At 39.9% G+C, this 21,302-nt stretch overlaps 1 protein-coding gene across 2 annotated transcripts; it reads right to left on the bottom strand.

Moving 5' to 3' along the window:
• Positions 1 to 287: 287 nt before the first annotated feature.
• Positions 288 to 15,934, bottom strand: dyl (transmembrane protein dusky-like). 2 transcript variants are annotated; one of them, XM_070996121.1, is made up of 3 exons: positions 15,574 to 15,934; positions 5,438 to 5,665; positions 288 to 2,588 (listed from the first exon to the last, which is right to left on the bottom strand). In XM_070996121.1, exons 2-3 carry the CDS (start codon positions 5,501 to 5,503, stop codon positions 819 to 821), a joined length of 1,836 nt encoding a protein of 611 aa, XP_070852222.1. In that variant the 5' UTR covers positions 5,504 to 5,665; positions 15,574 to 15,934; the 3' UTR covers positions 288 to 818. The 2 variants fall into 2 exon arrangements, with proteins under 2 accessions (XP_070852222.1, XP_036671980.3); XM_036816085.3 differs by lacking the exon at positions 15,574 to 15,934 and adding an exon at positions 6,216 to 6,368.
• Between the last annotated feature and the right edge of the window lie 5,368 nt (positions 15,935 to 21,302).

The raw sequence follows: 21,302 nt of genomic DNA on the forward strand, positions 1-21,302 counted from the left end.
ACATTTTAAGTTTAGGAGTGGTAATCATTAGTTTGCAAATTCAAGATGTGAGAACTACTGTGATATTAAGGCCCCTATGGTATTACGCCTATTCATTTTTTTGACCAAACTTTTTTTATTTTTAGCAAAAACTCCCAGTCGCAGCCAAAACAAAGGCTTATCAAACCCCCACCAGCCCTAACATTTCATCACCTTGATAAAGTTTGCACTAGCTCTGTTTGCTTTTCCTTATCAGTGAATGCCTTGCCCGATAATGAATGGTAATAGAACCACTTAAAACACTGTGCTTAATAAAAGTAAACTTTTTATTATTTCGCAGCTATCAAATAAAGTAATAAATAAATAATTTAATATATACATTTGCTATATTAACTTATTGTAAACGATTTTCTGCTTTTCCATGTATGCCGCTTCTTTACTTCGTTTTGTTTTTCGATATTAACTTGCATATTGTAACATTCGAGGCTTATCTGTCCGATCAGATGGCCTCAAATCCTTTGTAGGTATAACTGAAACTTAACAAGTCTGACAATTCAATTTCGCTTCGTCTAAAACTAGGGAAACAAATAGAGGACATAGAAGATTGAGCGTAGTGGTAAAGGAGGAAACTGGTGATCTCAATAAATAACCGAAGAATAAATAGGTGGAGTGTAGGGGGTGCCTATAAAGATTGCTGATGAAGTGGGGAAGAAAGATGTGAATGAGTGTTTCTGAAGTGCACATAAAACTGATTTGGTTTTCTGTTCACGCCGATCGTAGTCGCTGATGATGATGCTTCTGGTGCTCCAGACTCTAGATTCCCGATTCCCGGCTCCAGATTAGTTCACATAGGCCATGCCCGCTCCCTTGCGATCGAAGTGGCGCACACGGACGAAGAGGAAGGCGGCGACTAGAGAGGCGACGGCCAGGACGAGCAGCAGCATGACCAATCCTCCCACGAAGCTGGGCACCGACATGCAAATGGTCTCCGCATCCGCGGACCTGGCCGACTGGATGACCACCGTCTCATTGCTGGCATTGCTGTTCAGCGCAAAGTTCACATCTCCGGGCGCCACCACCTGGATGATCCGGCTGGTGTTCACATCGGTCATCTCCTGCGCATTCCGCTTGTAGATCCTCTGCGGCTTCATCACAATGTCCATGGTGTCCCTGCGCCGGCGCACGCCCCTCAGATCGTCCAATCCCTCCACGGATCGGGGTCGCCCTCCCAGGGAAACCAGATTGCCACCGGCACTCAGGTCATCCTTGCGCTTCACCGTGCTGTACTGACCACTCTGTCCTGGCAGTGGTGGTGGTGGCAAACCCAGCTCATTGCTGCCCGTGGGCTGAGGCTGAGGAGACTGGGAGCTGGCCGGTCCGGAAACGGATCCCGAATCAGCAGTTGGCACCGCGGCTGAGGTCTGGGCCTGTGGCGAGGGCACCACATCCGGCTGGTTCTCCGAGTAGGCTCCGGTGGCATCGTTGGCAGGGTGACGTGGATCGGGATAGGCAGCTGGGGGCAGGACTCCAGGACCTCCCAACGCGAAATCGTTCCTCTCATAGGCCTCCGGTGGACCGTACTCCTCGGACAGTCCATTGGCGCCAATCTGGGGCAGACCATACTCGCCGCCAGGCAGACCAGGACCGCACTTGGGCTCCGGGCAGTTGTAGCGGCACACCTGGATGACGCACTGGAAGTGCACATTCATGGAGTCGGGGAACTTGAAGGCCTGGAAGTAGGCGAAGCTAACCACCGATGCGGAGGGTCCAAAGTTCTTGATCTTCTGGAACTTGCTCATGATCTTGGGCCTCACGACGCAGCCATTCTGATCCACCAGCTGGATGGGAGCCCGCTTGCCATCGTGAGCCACACAGTTGCGGACCAGCATGTCGAACTTGTTCTCATCATCCTTGATGGCCAGCACCATGGTCATTGTCTGTCCGATCTTCACGATTCCGGAGACCTCGGAGGCCCAGGGTCCCTTGCCCACCTGGATTTGCATCCAGCACTGCAGGTTGTCGCCCAGGAAGTTAGCGGTCACCGCATGCAGCATGTCCACCTGGAAGGGCCTGAAGGTCACGGCCTTCTCGTAGAAATCGTACCAGGTGCAGCGCAACTTGCGGGCCTGATCCCACACCTCTTGCACATACGGATCGTACTGGATGATGATCGTGTTCTCCACATAGCTGCCCGATGGCGTAGGAGCTCCATATCCGGCTGCATTGTGATTGGCGGAGCTGGTCATGCCGCAGCTGTTCAGGAAGATCTCGAAGGTGGCGCTCAGGTGGCCGGTTCCCGGTTTCAGGTGCACACAGTGGGGATCACTGTAGAATCCCTTGGAGAAGATCATGCCGTAGAAGGGCCGGTCGAACTCGATGTTCACCCGCATGTGGGTCTTCTCGCACTGCACCTGCAGGTGCTTGATCTGCGGACTGTCGTTGGTGCTGGCCAGGGGCCAGGCCTCCTCGGACACATCGTTGGTGGCTCCGGTGCTCAGGGGACCCTGGGGCGCTCCGTAAATGGGTGCAGGTGGACCATAGCCGGCCCTGTGTTCGAGGGGCAGGGCGGCGGACTCAATGTGCGAGGCATCGCCATGCACTGAAAGGAGCTGTGGGTGAAAAATATAGGGAAAATTTATTAGAAAAGGGATCAAATATAATTTGTCTTAAAGATATTTGGGATTTATGAAATCTTTTCTAAAAGCTCACTATACCACTTATTTCTTTGCGAAATCTAAAAGTTTGCAGAAAATCCTTCCACAGGGCGTATGCGTAATGAGGCTTTAAGCTCTTTAAGAAGTATATCACGCATACGCAGTGTTGCGTTTAGCATTTTGTGAAAATTTCTTTACGACTGGTAGTCGCACCTTTATAAATTTTGTGCTCACAACTGCCTTAAATGTTTTTACTATTTAATAAATAACGTCTTAAAACAAAGTTATTTTATAATTTATTATTTTTCTTCCGTTATAATTTTCCGTTAGCATCTTTCTTATTTAAATGCAAGACATTGCCTGACTAAACGTAAGCTTAAATCATTGAAACATTTCAAAATAATAACCAAAAGCAATGTATTTCATAAGCCTACCCTCCCAATTTGTGTGCATGAACTTTTCTTTCATAATTCGGGATCCAATTCATCAAAACCATGTCAAAATACAACGCACCCATAAATGTTTCGATTACAACCTGAGTTATGGCTCAGATCACAGGATTGCGGAAAGATTTCAAGTTGTCTCATTCCGCCACATAATTGGATTTACGTTATGTAATAGCAATCTCTGCCAGACACCGAAAATTCACTCTCGACGACATTTGGAAAGAAGCGAGGCGAAGCGTTGAAAATTACACGACAGCTGGAGCATTTTGAAATTAAATGCTTGGCAGAGCGGCACGCTTATAAGAAATTTATATAAAAAAAACCCAAATGGAGTTTAACCCATTGCGTAAGACAACGAAGAAAGAGCCACACCCCTCCCGCGCAGGGCTTTGTCACTTTCTTTCTTTCACATCTGGTTCATAATTTTATGGGTTTCTGGCTGCACACGGGAAGCGGATGTATCTCAAAAGTCCAGCGGGGGACCCACGAAAACCGAAAGTTAAATCCATCTTGATGACGGTGTGGATTTTTCTGTAGGTTGTTTGTGCCGTGTTGTGTCGTGTTTATTTATTTATTATATTTTTTCTCATTTTTTTTGCTTTCGGTGGCTGGTGACCACGCGTTGAGATGTCGTGAGATGATTTTGAAAGTGAAATGACCAAAGGAAAACGAGCTGGCCAACAAAAGAGACAACGTGCCTAACGAAAAACCAAAAAGAAAGATAACGTCTCGACTCTTTTCTTTTTTTGGACATTCCACGCACTTGGCGATGGAGATATCAATATAAACACATCGATCTATCGGTTCGATTCGAATCGAATCGCCTCGATGGCATTGGTAATTTTTCTTCTCTCTTTTTTCGCCCGACGCTTTGGAGAAAGAAAACTGACAATAAATAAATAATAAAGCAATCTCTGTGAATTAATGCGCCATAAACAAGAAAGTCAAAACTGGTACAAATCAGAGCATAACTGCAATTTCTTCGCCGCCTCAGCACCCAGACACGCAGTTGGTTAGTTGGATGCTTGGATACTTGGATACTTGGATACTCGGATGGCCATGCAACTGGCCAACAGTTTCTTTAGCCAGTTTGAGTTTTCCTTGACGTGATTGCATCGGCTAAACTCTGGTAAATGTGTGTTTGTGTTTTCCATTGGCCTCCAGTGATTGATGCGCTTTAAATAACCCACTGAAGGCTGGATCTCTTCAAGGGGGGGATGAAAACAGTTTGTCTTGGCCATGCTTATCAATCGAAAGCGTGCGGCAGCCCCAAGAAATCGACCAAATTTATGGCCTTTTCTAATATTGATTGACAGTCCGTGGCAGTGTTCAATATTAGGGGTATTTAGGTTTATAAAATCATTCAACTATGTTTTTATTTCCTCGTGTTCTGCATATTTAACTATGTGATTAATGTTTCTAATGTTATTATGGATTTCCGAGAGAACCCTCTGAAGTAATATGGATCTGCTATTAAGGGGTTTAATCTAGGATAGTATTTTGGAAAATTTATCCAATAACATCAATGTACTAAATTAATAAAATGTTGGTTTAATATTTACTTTACCCAGTAATTAAGGCATCTGTGTTAAATATACGTTTCAATTATTTCATTTTAATTCGAAAAAGCAAATTGAGTATTTCCTATTATTATTAAGTATGTTTCTTTTTTGAATTATAGGAAATAAAAAACTAAACAAAAATACCATAATATTCAGGAAGTCATAAGGTCATAAAACATATACTGGATTTATTTTGATGAAAACCCCCTTAAAATAGTTTTTCTAGCCTCTTTAAAAGTTAAGAACTCTCTGTTAAGACTCTGTTAACTCACCCACTGTAAGAACAAATCTTTGATATATGTATTTTCCCTCTTCCATCCTCTTCCACATATCTGCCTCCTTTTCCCACTCGCAGCTAATTTTCCAACTCTAATTGCAATGATTAGCAAAGTGCCGTATAGTTGTTACATTTTCCGCCATTCCTCAACGGCTAACTCTCTCGATTCGATATTGATATTGATCTGCCAGCAATCCGCTATATGCATAGTCTCTTCTGGCTCCCCAGCAAACCAAGCAATCCAACCAACCCAATCCGTCAATAGGAACTCGCTGTGATTTGCATTCGAATCGCTATTGATCGAACGGTAGTCTATCTTTGAGTCGAAAGTGAAGAGATCCGCTAGAGGTTGGGTCTGCATACGAAATGAGCTGCTGCTGCTGCTGCAAAGTGGGCCATATACCACACAGATCTTCTAACTGTACGTTTCCTAATTGAAATGAGCTGGCCCCAACACTTTCGTATGGATGTATTATGGGTATGGATGCTATTATAATGATATATCACCCGTTGACTCACCTTTGTGCTGAGTACCAGGCATAGGACTATGGCCATTAGGCTGCTGCTTCGCGTCAGGTGTCCCATTTTGATCTGGTTCTGTGTGTGTGTTAGGCTTGAAATTGAAATTCCAAATCGTCGCCCTGGAAACCAAAAATGTGGATTTTTGGATTTCGCTACTCTCGGCCTCACTCTGCGGCTTTCTTCTCTTCTGTTTTTGAGTTTTTTTTGTTTGTTGTTGTGTGGTGTCTGCAAGAAAAGAAAGGGGAACAAGGGTAAACAATGCGGCGGATTTGCATACGAATATTTTTTTGAGGCCATCATAGTGAGGCTGTAAGCACGCTGTTATATTAGCACTAGTTGTAGGCCGTTAAAAAACACTGTTATCCAAAATAGTTTGGCTTATCTCACATTACAATTAAAGCTCAGACAAATTCAACATTAGACTTTATGGCCGCCATTAAGCAGCCAAATTAATAGCCACAATTGCCCGTTTTTTTTTTCATCAGGCTTATGGTGTCAGTTAATATACACGCGCATCGGAGAAAGAAAACTGCATTTTATGTAAAGCAAATGAAAACTCGCGCGCACCAAACAGGAACCACTTTCTATTTTCACTATAACAGTACTACTACTACTCCGCAAGACAACTTTGGCTTTTAGCTTTAGCCAGAGCTTCTTCAAATCCCACTACGATTCCGAATACGAATCCGAGTCGAAAACGCCAACGCAACGTCGGGTTTTCCACACAGTGGCTGCACTTTACGACCATCCATTAATTTTCGACTCTTTTCCTTACGTTTAACAGTCGCACTCTAGCATGACTTGGCCATCTAGCTAACAGTGGCCCAAAAGAGTTAACAGAGCTGGGGATCTCGAGGTTCAGACGCGCTGCGATTGCGACGGTGCGCCTGCGTTCGAGTGCCGATAAAGACTGAAGACTGGAAGACTGAAGACTGGAAGACCGAAGACTGACAGCTTTCACACAGCCGCCGGAGCGATGGAAAAGTAAGCGGCTTCGGCTTTGGCTTTGGCTTCTCAGCCTCGAACGCATTTCACTTGCTCTCCCGCTTCTTTTATTTCTATTTCTATTTTTTTCTTCTTTTTTTGGGCTCTAACTTGGGAGTTTTTACTTTTACACATGGTGGATGGTGTTTTTGGTGGCCAGGTCTTCTTCAAAGAAACACATGTAAATGGGTTTTTAACAAGCCGCGGCCATAAAGTCCGCGGAGAAGCCGATGAAACCGGCTTGTTGGCGTTGAGCAAGTGTACTATTAACCCACTGAAACAGTAACGGATACTACTAAACTTGCTGACGATTGTTTTTGGCAAAAGCAGGGGGTGGGCGGGGGTTTTGGTGGTGGCCCTACAGCTGATTGGATTATGCAATCTTGGGTTTCCCCTTTCTATTATCATAACAACCTATATTTCTATCAAAAATACAATGGAACTCTTTGTTATATAAATTTTAAAAATATAATAAGAAGTAAGCACCTTTAGAACTCATTTTCCTATATAAATATATTAAATATCTTAAAGGGAGTCTTAAATATTATTTTGTTATGTCCAATTCGACCAATTTAATATAAATATTTGGTAATTATGGGATGGTTTTAATATTATTTTTAAATAAAATTCAAACAAATTCAATGTACATAACTTTATACTATAAATTAAGGGATTTTTAAAATACGTACATGTTTCTAAAAACAAGTTTCAAAATTTTAATGATTTTAATAAAAAATGTATCTTTATAAGTTTAAAAAGCAAAACTTCTAAGTGGGTTAGGTCAGTGCTAAATATCTTTTGCATTCTATTTTTCGGCAAACAAAAATCCTAAGATTAGCAACCAATTCCCAGCTGACTTTGTGGACTCTTCCCACTTAACGGCGGCTTATCCATTTATTTGAGTAGCTATCTTTATTTGATTTTCTTGGCCACTTTCTTCCCTAGGAAATGAGCAGAGATTTGCATATAAAACTAGAAATCTTTGGCAATTAGCAAAAGGCAGCGAAATTTCGTTGGTTTTTTTTTCGAATTTTTTCTATTTTGCTAATTGCTGGCACCCCAACAAATTCCTTATCAAGCGACTTCAATCGCCAACAAAGAAGACAACAAATTTTTCTTCCTCAGCAGCTGATGGAGCTTGTTTAATGCTCATTGTTGCCGCTGTTGTTATGTGTAACTGCCAAATGGAATTGTTTATTGTGGCTGTTTGGCAAGTGAAAGTTTTCACCGCCTTCTTCTTGGGTTGTCTCGTCGGTCTCCCTCTCTTTCTGGGTTTTGAGCCCGCTTCTTACAGCTGCCGCCGCATATAAGGGCATATTTATTTTTCCCTACTCTCGGTTTTGTTTTCTTTTTTAATTAACACTATAAAAATTATTTGCCCACATATCTACCAGGCGAAAGGTGCAACAGTGGACTTTTGTTTTCAGCTAATTAGTTTACGATCTGGGGTTCAGCATTTCATTTCATTCATTTTCATTCGTCTTTGCCTGCACTCATATATTTATAGTATCGGGTGCATTAAATCATGGGAACAAAAAGAGCTGGCAAGTGAAAATGCAATGAAAAGTCGTTGGATTGGACGACTGGTGGCGATGTCTCTGTCGTCCAATTGATTGAATGACAATGCGTGACGCTATATAAAATATATGGTAGATGGTAGATGGTATATGCTGTATGGTAACTGGTCCATCGCAAACTAGGTGAACCACTGCACTCACATAACTCGCGGTTGGATCGTTCTAATTCTCGGTAATTTACGTGGCTTACATTTCGGGCCCCCTGAGCCGGATATCGATACGAATCGGACATCTGAATGGTCGGGTCCCGAGGATTCGATTTGAATAGCCGGCATTGGCATACGACATTTCCTGTAAACAAATACTCAAATTGCTTCTACCTATTATTACTCAAATTATATGTCACTTTTCACACATTTCCAGCCCCTGAGCATGATCTAATTCGATAATAACTCTTATTGGCTGGGGATACAACCATTTTCTTCTCCTTAATTTCCAGGTATGGAGTATAGTATATGGCCGGGCATTCATTGACATCGGTTGTCAATTAAAAGAAAACGAAATTGCATTTAATGCCATGGCCAAGTAATTATTTATCAGCACTCGCTGCATTTATTTTTTGGTTTTGGCATTTGCCAAAACGGCTGCTTGGAGTCCATTAATTTAATTGAACGCTTTCACAAATCCCCCGTCGAAACTAAAACTCTGCACACACATTTTTTACACTTTTCTATTTCTTTTTTTTGTTTTTTGTTTTCATTCATCTTTGGCATTTTGGAGCCCCGGGGAGTATGGCGTATATAAATACGTTTCCATATGTCTTCATAAACGTCTTTGGGTATTTGCTTAATTGAGTAGCTGACAAATTTGTTGCTCTTGACATGGGCTAGCTGATCCCAAGATGATCGCAGATGGAATGGGTTTCCGAAAAATCTGAGTCGATTGACAGGGGTGCGGTCGCAGCAGTGCAAACACTTTTTTGGTTAACAAAACAGAACTTGGAATGGTGTCTTATGCGTTGGAATGTTTTTTGTTGTTTGTCGATCGATTCCGAGTGGCTCGGTAAAAGTTTCACCATTGCAGATGCTGTGGAGCTGCTTTTAATACACCGAAAACAATTAAATCTGTTATCAGTTTTTATGGATACCAGTTTTTTTTAATACCTTTTTTAAAGCACACTTAGTCATATTTACATGGACGTAGCTAGTCATATTACACATTAAGATTTGTTGATAAAAAAGTCATATTCATCTTTAATACGTGATTAAAACCACTTATAAGATAGCCATTTCGTTCATATTTCAAACAAGTCTTAAATTTAAAGATAGCAATAGCTTTTATGCGTTAGGATATTTTTAAAACGGTCTGCCTAACATACAAAATTTACCCATGTAGACTTACTTCAAAAAAAGTATGTGGGATAATAATAATGTTTATATAGTAGCAAATTCGATACAGCCCACTTATTAAGAAACATAACATTTCAAAATACTCTTCTTGCAGTGCAGCTTTTCGAAATTGTAACGGCAAGACCAGCGTTTCCACTCAATTTGATGTCATTTGCGGTGGCCGTGGCTTTTGTGGCCGTAAACGATCGATATTATTTGCCATAGTGGCACAGAAATTGAAGTCAGCCCCCAGCTTCCAACTTCGAGCTACCAGATAACCATATAGCCATAGTCCCCCCCTCTATTCCCCACCGGATCATGCGTAATTAACTACACATGTCGATATCACGAGCTTCGGATGCTGTGAAAGTGAAATTTGTTCGCACCGCAACGAGCAACAACAATGGAGAAGGAGTGGGGCAGAAAAAGCGCAAAAATGCCAACAGCCGTCGAAGGTTTTTTTCTTATAAAAGGGGCAATTTACTTTCGATCGTGTGTGTATGTGAGAGTGTTTGGCTCAGTTAACTGGGTTTTTTATGGTTATTAAGTAACTTCTTTCCTACAGATAAACAGATGGCAACACGGGGCAAAGCGATTAGCTCTGAAGCGTGCTCGAGTGTTGAAAGAGGCCTTCGCTGATGAAATGCCCATATGTTTCCACACTAATTTCATTTTCTTCCTAAGACTTTTTAATTTGCATCGGTAACTGTTTCATTTAGTGGTTCGTAAACGTAATTGCATGATTAAATCGGTTCGGAGATGGTTTGGTCATAAGTTTAATGGGGTTTACATGTTCGGTAATCGTTTGCTTGTTTTGAATACAATAGGTAGTTTCAGAGTGTATTTTTCATTAACATTTTAGTGCTATGCTTATATGAAGTTAATTGAAATTTACAAAATTAAATACAGACGATTTTTAAGCGGATTTATTTGTTGTTTATTTATTTATTTTTAAGGGAGTTATTTATTTAGAACAATTATCTATTTAAAATAGAATTTATTTAATTATTCATTTATTTTGAAGACCTAAGAATATTAAAACATTTTTTAAAACGAAATAGCTACAACAAAAGCTTGCGAAAACAAAAGACTTAGGCAACAAACTTGCCAAAAAAACAAAAGACTTAGGCAACAAACTTGCCCGTAAAACAAAAGACTTAGGCAACGAACCCGCAGCTTTTTACAATCTATGTCCGGGCCGCCGATAAGAAGTGCCCCCAACGCCCGGGCATTATGTAAAATAGAGCAAACAATTAATTTTCTTTGCTCCACTTCGGCGACAAGGCGACAATTAACCAATGCGATAAGGCGAAGGCGCCCGCAGACCTGCCCCAGGTGCTGTCTGAGTGGCAAATGAAAGTAAATTGTGCCAGCCGCCACTCCCCCTTTCCCGCCCCTCCATCATCCCATTCTTCGACGGCATTCCATTCACTCGGTCGCCGCCGTTGGGAAATTTCCTTGCCTCGCATGTGCGTACAAATATGATAACGCAATTTATCGCAAAATAGGGAAAGTGAAATTAGAAATGGGCCTCGCGAGCAATTTGCATACTGATCTGCGGCACACGGCGGGTTGAAGGCCAGAGCAGCCGGAATGCGGGCTGAGGGGTGTGAAATATGCTAATTGAGGAAATTGCAATCATGTCAAAGGAAACCAAAAAATACCGGCCTAAACGGAATTTTTAGGAAATCGTTATTAAATGGAGTTTGCCTTTTCCTTTCGATCTTTTTTTGGAATTTTTGCTTACTCAGCATATTTGATAGTGAAAATAAAGATATGTTTCAAAAGTAAGTGGTGAGCATTTAAGGGATTTTTGAAACGAAGAAAATAATATTTCATAAATCTTGGCAAGAGTATTTTTAATGCATTTGAACTTGGATACCATAAAAAGTGCTTATAACTCAAAGTCGTTTAATATTTGATTAAAGTTAGGCCTTTAGTAAAAACCAAAAACGATTCATGACTGACAAAATTCTACAATATCACCCCCTATAAAAATTTACTCATTCGTTGTAAAAGACCTTTCATTATATCCCTTAAAATTTCTCCCAGTTTTCAGTGAACCATAACCCCCCAAAAAAACACCCAAAAGAGTTAAGAATTCCCGTTACCTGCTAACTTCCAACCATTTCCGTTAATTGCCCAAGAGTTATATAGAGTAACCCCTTGCAGATCATTTGTGAAATGCCGTTAGCAAGGATCAGAGATGCAGATATAGATAAAAAGAAACGAGACAATTAACATAATTCACAAAAACCCATATTCCTCCTTCCCATTTTCGGTTCCCCTTTTGTTGGCCATTTTTACTTTCCATTTCTTTTAACGGTAAACGCGAAATCCGCCAACATGAAGAAACGACTCCAATTGCAAAAAGGGGCGAGGGATGGGATGGGATGGTAACGGATCGGATCGGATCGGAATCGGATGCCATTGAATGGGCAGAACCGGTTGCCATTGCCAGCCCAACGAAAGTAAAAACTCAAGGGCTTGCACTTTCTGCCCAAGTTGTCCGGTCCACTTGGGCGACGATCGGTGAAAGAACGGTGGAGGTGAAAGAGGATGGAGAGGGCGAAAGAAAGCAAAAAGCAAAGAGCCAAAAGCGACAAGGTGATCAGCGGAGAAAGGGGCAAAGGGGCAGAGAGAGAGGGGGCTGAGCTGCAGGCATATCCTCTAGTTGCAACTTGCAACGCATCGTTAGCCGAAGCCAACTTGAAACCGAAGTTGCAGTGGCAGCCAGAGTTGCAGGCACTCGGAGAAAAATTTAATGAAATGTCTTTAAATGTCTTTAATTTAAAATATTTTATTATCATCTTAATTTTGTCATATTCCCATGCTGATATTAAAATATTGTGATATACATTTTTAACTGATTCAAAACGAAAGTAAATAATTACAAAAATAGATAGGTGATAAATAGTTAGAAGTCTAAGAGCCACATAAGTTTTTAATTAAACTTCATTATTAATTATTTTATTTTATATTTGATTTTGAGTGAACATGTTCAAATGAAGTTACAATAAATCATCAAAAGGATTTTTTGAACTAGCTAAGATTAAAATTCTTTCAATGTGGTATGGTATGTTATAACAATTATTATTTCTTTGCTGTAAACATAACTATTATATTAAGAGATCTCCAAATATAAATGTATGTATATATTTTGTTTTAACTAGTTAAAGGTATAAAGCTATCAAAAGTTCTTTAAAACAACAACGGTATTGGTTCCTTAGTAAAAATCATTTTCCTTTGCCAATTATATTTTCTTAAAAAAATAGAATTATTTTGGCAATATTTTTTCTCTGTGCAGAAACAGATACAAAGACTCTGGCGAAGCCAAAGCCGGTTGCATTTTGCTCTGAAATAATTAGTGACCCAATTTCGGGCTGCGGCGGCTGTCGCCACGGAGCGGCCTGTTCCGCTTGCCTGCCCGCCGCACCGCCGGCCATCATACTGCAGCACCACCACTTGCAACTGGCAGTGGTGCAAGCAAATTGCTCGACTCCGCGGAGCCCCACTTGGTGGTGTTGTGTGGTGTTGGCGTACTCGTACTCGTACTTTGTGGCATGCATGCAAAGAAAGTGGTTTTCATTTCTTTTCAGCGCACCGCTCAGCCACACATGCAGATACTACGATACGTTACTTGAGATGTTTCGTTTGTGCTGCTCGATTTTTGGAGTGACTCTCGTTCACTTAATGTGCGGCTCAATCAAAAACAAAAAAGCGAAGGAAAACCGAAAGACGAATGCATCTTTGGGCGGCCATTGATTTGACTGATTTTCCATGATTTCCATGATAATTTCAAATCAACTTTGATTGCGCCTAATGAAGAGCTTTGGGAGCAACTTGAATGGGGAGTGACGTGCAGCGGATGGTGCCAAATGAGTTTTTGTGGTCAACAAGCCGAAAAACGCTGAGTTGGCTGACGGTGAATTTAGAGGGTTAACGGAGCTAACCAAGTGAAAAGGAAAGAAATCAAAACAAGTGGAAGTAAAGTCAGGTAAAGTGAATTGAATTATTTTGGGGAATTGCATGTGGCTAATGAGAAATTCACTTTGCGGTAAAAGCCGATTGAAATGTTGAATATTTATTGTATTTTTCCAAAATCTTTTAGCTGTTTTTTTATATTTTAGGGTGAAGAAAAAATATTTAAAAGTAGGTACCTGAATAATGAATTAAAGAAAGTATTATACTTCGTTTTTTAAATAATTAGTATTTGCTTTTTAAATGTTACACATCTTTAAAATTTAAAAAAAGGTTTATACATTTTTTTGGTTTATATATATATATATATATATTATATATTTTCCTAAAAATGTATATATTATTGACTTTTAAGTTGATAGGTATATTTATTTTTCAAGCCTGAGAAGTGTGTTTTTCTTCCATTCTTTAGTTTATCAAGTTCTTTTCCATTCTTTTCTCTTGGCAGCTAATGAAAATCATGTTTTCACAACTCCTGGAGCTGCCAATGAAAGTTCGGTCGCTTTTCTTTTTTCTTTCTATACCGTTGTTGTTTGACATTTTCACGCTGCCATGAAAAACTGCGTGAAAATTGCACAAGGCAGCGAGACAATTGCCGTTAATTTGAAATTGTCGCCAAGTCCCAGAGCCAGTTGCCATGGTCTTCAGTCTTCGTCTAGAGTTTTCAGTTGAAATTGAGATTGAGATGGAGCTGGCGATGGAGCCATAGAAGCCCCAACCGAAGGCAGTCGAGAGCGAGAAACCAGTAATTATTGCAGCAAGTGGTGCAGCTTCTTTCACTATGAGAATGTCTGTGTGTTTGCGGACTGTCTGTGTGGAATCAATTAAAAGAATTGCCAGGCGCTATGTTTGGGCAGCAATGACAACTAGGTAGTATTAGTGGGGGCCCACACGGCGTATGAGCAATGCAACCCAGTTGGCCAAGAGCGCGCGTGCTAAGATATCCAGAGATGAGTGGATATAGATACAGAAAGTATATCTGTTGGATAGCATCTTTTTGTGTGCTTTACTATTAAAGAAAGAGCGTAGTGAGCGAAATTGTTTTCATGTGCTGGCGGCCCAAAGTGGAGCAGTTTTTGAACAAAGCAATTCGCAATATTAATCAAAGAGAAGCTGCGAGACATGTGTGTATGGAAAACTCAGCGATTGCAACTGCAGCAGATGAAGAAGCCACGACTGCGAATGAGAAGCGGCACAAGGTAATTTCAGACTTTCATTCGCGCGAAACGCGATGAAATTTCACCAGCAGAAAAATCAGCAACATGAGACACACAGAACGAGAGCCGGCTACTGCACCACCGAACCACCGAACCACTCGAATCTCGTTTCAAGTGGGTGGCTGGGTGGCTGAATAGTTAGGTTTGCTAACTTTGTCTGTGGCCAATTGAAAGCCTTGAGTATGCAAATCCAAATTAAGCTTAATGAGCCAAGGGTTCCACATCAGTTTTATCCGCTTCACGCCTCAGCAGCTCCTTAACTATTATTAATAATAGTTATATTTCCGCATAACGCACGACGACGAAAGTTTGCCGTGCGTTTCGTTGGCTTTCTTCAGCACTCTTTCAACGAAAATAACAAAGATTTACGGGAATTCTCTCTTTCGGCAAGTGATTGCAACGCTTTTGTAAGCAAATGGAACTGTGGGTTGAGTGTTTGAGGGCTTTTTACCAAGTTATGTGAATGGGGAAGATGTTTATGTGGTCGGCAGACACACGATAGACAGCGTTTAAATAACGGTTAGTTGGGTCTTAGCCAAAACCGATCGTTAATTGTGTCCAAAGTGTGGAAAAATGATTTTAACAAAAGAAAAGTTATTTTAAAAGCTTTACAGTAAGCCAAATATTTGAATTAGCACACCGAAAATGTAAAAATTCAATAGGGTACTTTACTATTAAGATATAACAAGGAAAACAATTAAATAAAAAATCTTTTTTTAAACAAGAAAAATAAACCTTTCAATGTAAATGTCTAATTTTTTAATGAACAATTTTTTCCAAGTTCGTTGCCTAAGTCTTTTGTTTTCAGGGCATTTAATTGTTCAAATTGTGTTCAGATTTTTTTGTTATCACAAATGATTTCATTTGAATAACACATACCATTTCAAGTTTGTTGCCTAAGTCTTTTGTTTCAAGGATAACAAATTTTCAAATTGTGTTGTATTTAGTAACACCATCATTATCCTGATTCACTTCATTTTCGTTCATTGAACTTCAAACTCGGTCAAAACATTTATCAACCAGTTATTTTCGTCACACTTTCTTACCTTCAGGCAGTTTAAATCCTTTGCATTGGGTTCGGTTAATCCCTTTTAGCTGGAGTCAATGGCACAGCGGCGGATCACGAAGTGGGCTTTATCTTTTTTGGTGTTCCACTGGAATCGAGGACGGCGATCTGTTTGATGCACAAATTGAACCAAGAGCAAAATTCGAGTTGCTCGCTTGTTTTTGTAGCTTGTTTTTAATATTTTTTCGAAATTTCTATAGATAGCAATAAATATAGATTTTCGATTCCCCAAAACACTGCGATCACGGAACGAAAGGGACGCGCTGCGGACGCGGAGGTGGCTAACAGGACACGCGACTGCTGAGACAACTCGTCGCACACAAAGTTGAAATGAAAATGCGGCCCGGCCGTATCGCTAACCAAGATTTTATATCGCGTGAAAGTTTTGACCCCTTTACCACTGGAGCTGTCGCTCCGCTCGAACGCCCGATGCCTGAAAAGCGGCTAAGAGAGCTCTCACGAAGAGGAAAAGAGCCGCTCTTTTGCTCGGCACAACCTCGCCGAATGCAAAATATGCCGTTTTCGGGTATTCCAAAAACTTGTTTTCGGCCAACTTTTCATTTCAGGCCGCTTTCTGCAGCCACCTTTTTCTCTTTCTCTTGCGGTTTTCAAGTAAAACCCATATATATTTCTTTTGTTTTCTTTGATTTTTGGCAACCGCCTGTGTGGTGTCAAGGTAACTGGTGACGTAGATCGGTGGTCGGTTGGCGGTGGCGGATGCCAAGCGAACTACCTCAACGATTGCCTAATTTCGATTGTTATTCGAAAAGGGTTCGCGTCCGGCTGTGACTCAGCTAACGGCTTTTGGCCACGCTTGTTATTCTGGCCAATGCATTGGAAAATTAAATTATGATCGCCAGCCGCTTATGCAATCCCTAATGACATAATGCACAGCACTTACGGTGTCTACAAAAATAAAGGCGGTGAATAGTTTTCGTTGACCTTTGTGTGTGCCTAGCGTAAATAAATTTAATTCGTTTATCAAGTCAACTTTTGTTTCTCTGGAGCGAATAGAAAATGTTTCGATTTTAATTGAATAATTTATTAATTCAAGTTCGTTGCCTAAGTCTTTTGTTTTTTAGGGTAAATAAATTTAAGATGAATCAAGCAATATTGTGTTAATTGTACGGTTTTTGGCATTGTTGTGCCAATTAACATTCCATGCGGATTTCAAAATACTTTGGGAAAGTTTACTTATTGTTACATAAGTCGAGGGAAGAATTTGCAAAGGATTAATAAATTCATTGTGTTGTAATGAACTCCATTTTAAGAAATACTGTCAATTTGACTTAAAAAAAAAATTTTTTTTAATTATGTCTTACAGATTGATGAATACAAATCGATATAAATTGGAAAACACATATTTTCATTAGTAAGATAATTAACTTAACTTTTACTAAACCATTATATTTTTCACTTTTGCGACATTCTAATTTTTAAAAAAACTTTTTTTTTGCTCACCTAATTTAACCCAATTAACACAAGCCCCAAGAAAATGTCCCAATCATTTATTATTAAAGGTTGTTTAACCAAACTTAATTTAATAATTTCAGTCCAATTTTCAAATGCCTTGAGGCCAGCAATTCCATCTGCCCATTGCACAACCCAAACAAATAAATAAAAGCAAACAACTTTGTGCCAATTTCCTGGCAACAAATTTGATCAATTTACCAAAGTGCAAAATCCAAAAGTAAATTTGTCGTTCGCCACTCTCGTTTCTGCACAAAAGAGATGTGTCTTTTTGTGGACCAGCCAATTGCCGATGATGAAATGGCACAAAAATGTCTAACCAAATGGCCAATCAAAGCCGGCAAGTGAAACGAGCGCGAACAAGCCGAAAAATGATTAAGTAGAAATGCCCAAATCCAACAGAGATACAACATGGACCGCCGACAATTGGCTACAGCCGATCCCAAAAGCCAAGAAAGTAATCGTCGATCGCTATGAACTTTCATTTGAATATAAATATACATCTATATACGAACGAACGTACGCACCTTGGCTGCCCAAGCGATGACATCGAAAGAAATCGAAAGTTCCGCCTTTTGCCATGGGGTTTCGATTTCATTTCAGATCTCGGCCACGCCCCGGATTTGGATTCGGATTCGGATCCGTACACCGGGAGTGATTCACACGCAGCTCAGTGACGTAGATCCTCTGAATTGGTACTACTATAGCCCCCAAGTTACACTGCACAAAATGGAATTGGGTCAGGGACGTGCCTGGCATGCTAATTGAGCCGTGATCCGTCTCGGCTGACTCACTCGTACATGGGCAGGCCCTCATCCAGTGGCTTCTTTTTTGTTAGTTTTCAGTTTTTTCTCTCATATCTAGAAAATTGAGCAACTTCTGGGCCCGCATTTCGGGGTTCAGGTAGCGCCAAGTTGGGCAAGGCAATGGTTTTCGGCCGTGATGTAATCTTTCTGGAGAAAGTGAGGCAACGCTAGAAAAAGTATAACACATCTTTGGGGCTTCTTTGAAATTTCATAACAAAATTAAATCACAGTTTTGGCCTTAAAAATAAAATTTAAAATTAAAGTTGGTTGGGATTCTATCCTTAATGGAAACATATTGAATAATTAGAAGTGCTATAAAATAGTAAAATATTAATCGTCATTTAAAAATGTATCGAAAAATAATAAATTCAGAAACGGTTTTTGATATAGTTGGATTTGATTGTTAAATTTTGTTTTTAGTAAATTCATGTTTTACATGACCTTGATACATTTAACGATTAGCTTTATGAGTCTTAAAAATCAAGAATAAACAACAATTTTTATTTTTCCAAATTTAAAAAGTTGTAAATATTATAGAGCAACTCTATTAAAATATTATTTAATTTTTTCCCATGACTTTCATTAGCCATTATTTGTTGAATCCTAGAAAACCATAAGCTCTAAAAAGCCGTAACAATTTTTCACTTCCCACTGCACTGCACTGTAATAGAAAAAATATACGTTGTGCATCTAGCGCTAAAGCGGCTTACCGCCTGTCTAAAAATATCTTTTCAAATTTAAGCCTTCAACCTTACCCCTTTCACCTCATCACCGAGCAATAACAAAATAATCCCGGGTTCATTCAGTTAATTTTGTTTCATTTATGAGAAGATAAAAACCAGTTGCTGGCAGAGTTTTGCACAACTCTTTCTTTCGTGTTTTCTGAACCGCTTCGGCAGTGCAGTTATAACGGGCACATCTGGGTGCTTATTGTTTATAAACAAATTATTGTGGACCATGGCCTGGCCCAAACAATGTCAATCATTATGCAAGTCGCACTCCGGCCGGAGTTGCAACCTCTTGGATTTGAGCCCGGTCATCGAGCTCAATGGAATCGCCACGCTTTTGCTTTTGGCCTTTTGCTTTTTACTTTCCATTTCTTTTGTCAGTCGCTGGGCTACAATTTGCTGGTCGTTTTTTCTCATTTTTCACAACGCCGTTGGCTGCTTTTCCGTTGGGCTGTCGCCAGCCCTAAATCACATCTATAAAGACAATGAACCTAGGTCTCTTGGTCTTGGGTGGTTAGATGGTGGACTTGGTGAAGGAATAGCAGCAACTACAGGTGTATGTGGATTGCTTAAAGGTGAGGGGGCACGACTTGGTCAGACTAGAGGCAAATTATTTCATTTGCAACCGTTAAATAATTCTACTGTTATTAAGGATTGCTAGCAGATCAGTTAGCTATAGTATAGTATAGTATAGTATTTATAGTATATCAAACATTTGTAATACCTAACAAGTTTAGAACACTCATCAAACCAAAACAGATCTTAAAGTAAGATATAATGTTTATTGATCTCGTCCAACTTAATAAGAACTAACTCTCAGAATATTAATATCAATAATAAATGTAGCTATATTAAAAAAATGTAACAGAGTTCTATATACAACAGTGTGATGTTCTGCTGGTGGGAAGTTCTTGCCTAAGTGATTGCTTTTAATTACATAAACCAACATGAGATACAATTTCAAGCAGATTTATGTTTTACGTAGAAAATCTAAATTTATTCTTAACATTTTTTAAAAAAAGAAAAATTGTTTTCAAATTGTGCAGTGATGATTCTAGCTTAACAGTTAAATTAGTCACTAGTTTAAATATCCGAATAGTTCCAAAAGTCTTAAGAAAATCCGTTTATTTTTGGTCAACTCGTTTGGAATTTTTTAAAGTTAAGTTTTTTTGTATACAATTTTACATAAGTCTCGACAACCATAAATTTTGTTCAGTGCCCGCGAAACATGTCAATTGATTTTGAGTTTGGTTTCGGTCCACGCTCGATGGCTGCTGCGCCCTTTTCGGCCATTTCTTCGACTTGGCCTGCATAAACGGCGCTTAATTATTATTTTATGCATATGACTGGGGGCCGGTATGGGGTCGGCTGGCAGTCGGATGGAGTCGAGCATGGACGCAGCCTGAGTCATGCGCCATATATCACTTTCACTCGCCAAAAAAAAAGTGGAGGAAAAAAATGGCAAGGCAAGACGGCAAGAAATCTCAATCGGGCAACGAAAAGCCAGACGCAGACAGCCAAAGGCGTGTCTGGGTGTCCAAGGAACAGCCAAACTCCTACCATATAAACAGAAACATGCAGCATTACAAGCCGATCAGTCCCCTGTTTTTCTTTTTTATGCGACTCCTCCGTGAACGATTTACATTTAATTGCGAAAGACAGAGTCGCGGCATAAACCCCATAATCTTAAGTTTAACTTTGCTGTTGAAGGCGCTGAAAGGTCTTAAGTCCGCGCGATTGCATAAGCCACTCAGCCTTGCCAAAAAAGAAAAGATCGTTTAAAAATAGTTTTCTAAAGAAATGGAGTATTGTATACCCCGGCTTTTGTTGGCTCCGATCGAAAAAAAATTTCGAATTCCCAGAGATTGCGAGACGATCAATATTGATTGTTCGACAGTTGGAAATTATGTGTATCTTTCGGTTAGACTCTGCGTTTAGCACACACTCGAGTGTTTTCACTTTCGTTGCGGGCCCAGTTGGGATTTTTCGGTTTTCGGTAGTGTCTGTGAACTGTGCGTATGCAAATTAGGCAGCGACAGCGACAACAAGGCGCAGAAATACCGTAAGTGGCCAAAAGCAAAATCTCTGCTACAGATATGAGAAAAGATGCCTGAAAGATACACAGAGTTAACCGTTTTCAGTTTTTTTTTCGCCAAATGAAAGAGAAATTGTGTGCGATGGTACCAAGATTTGTTTTTTTATATATGTATATAGTATGCTAATTGGTGCGCTAGCTGAAGCTTAAAGTTATAAATGTCTAGCTCATAAGCCATAAGCAAGAGCATTATGATTTAATCAGGCTGCTGGCAGGGGGATACATTACCTAAGTTTCTTGTAGCTATAAAACTTCCTGTTGATGATATTGCTGTATTAAGATCTTTTACAGATATAAAAACATGTATTTATAAAAAAGTTAGAAAAAAACGTATTTCTAATTCCTGGATGCCAAACAGAAATAAATAAGCTTTTGATAATATTATATAATTATCTTTATGCAAAATAAAATTCAATTATAATAGAACAGTTCTTAATAAAAGCATCTATATTCAGTATAACATCAAAATAGTATTTGCTTGAAGATTTCCCCCTTAAAAGAATATTCAAATACCTACTAACACCCTCCAATTTATCGAATGATTAAGTTCATGCTGTGTTTGGGCATGCGAATATATTATAGATTTGGCATAGCGGGAACCATAAGATAC

This window comes from Drosophila suzukii, chromosome 3 (genome assembly GCF_043229965.1).
Source record: "Drosophila suzukii chromosome 3, CBGP_Dsuzu_IsoJpt1.0, whole genome shotgun sequence".
Lineage (NCBI taxonomy): Eukaryota > Metazoa > Arthropoda > Insecta > Diptera > Drosophilidae > Drosophila > Drosophila suzukii.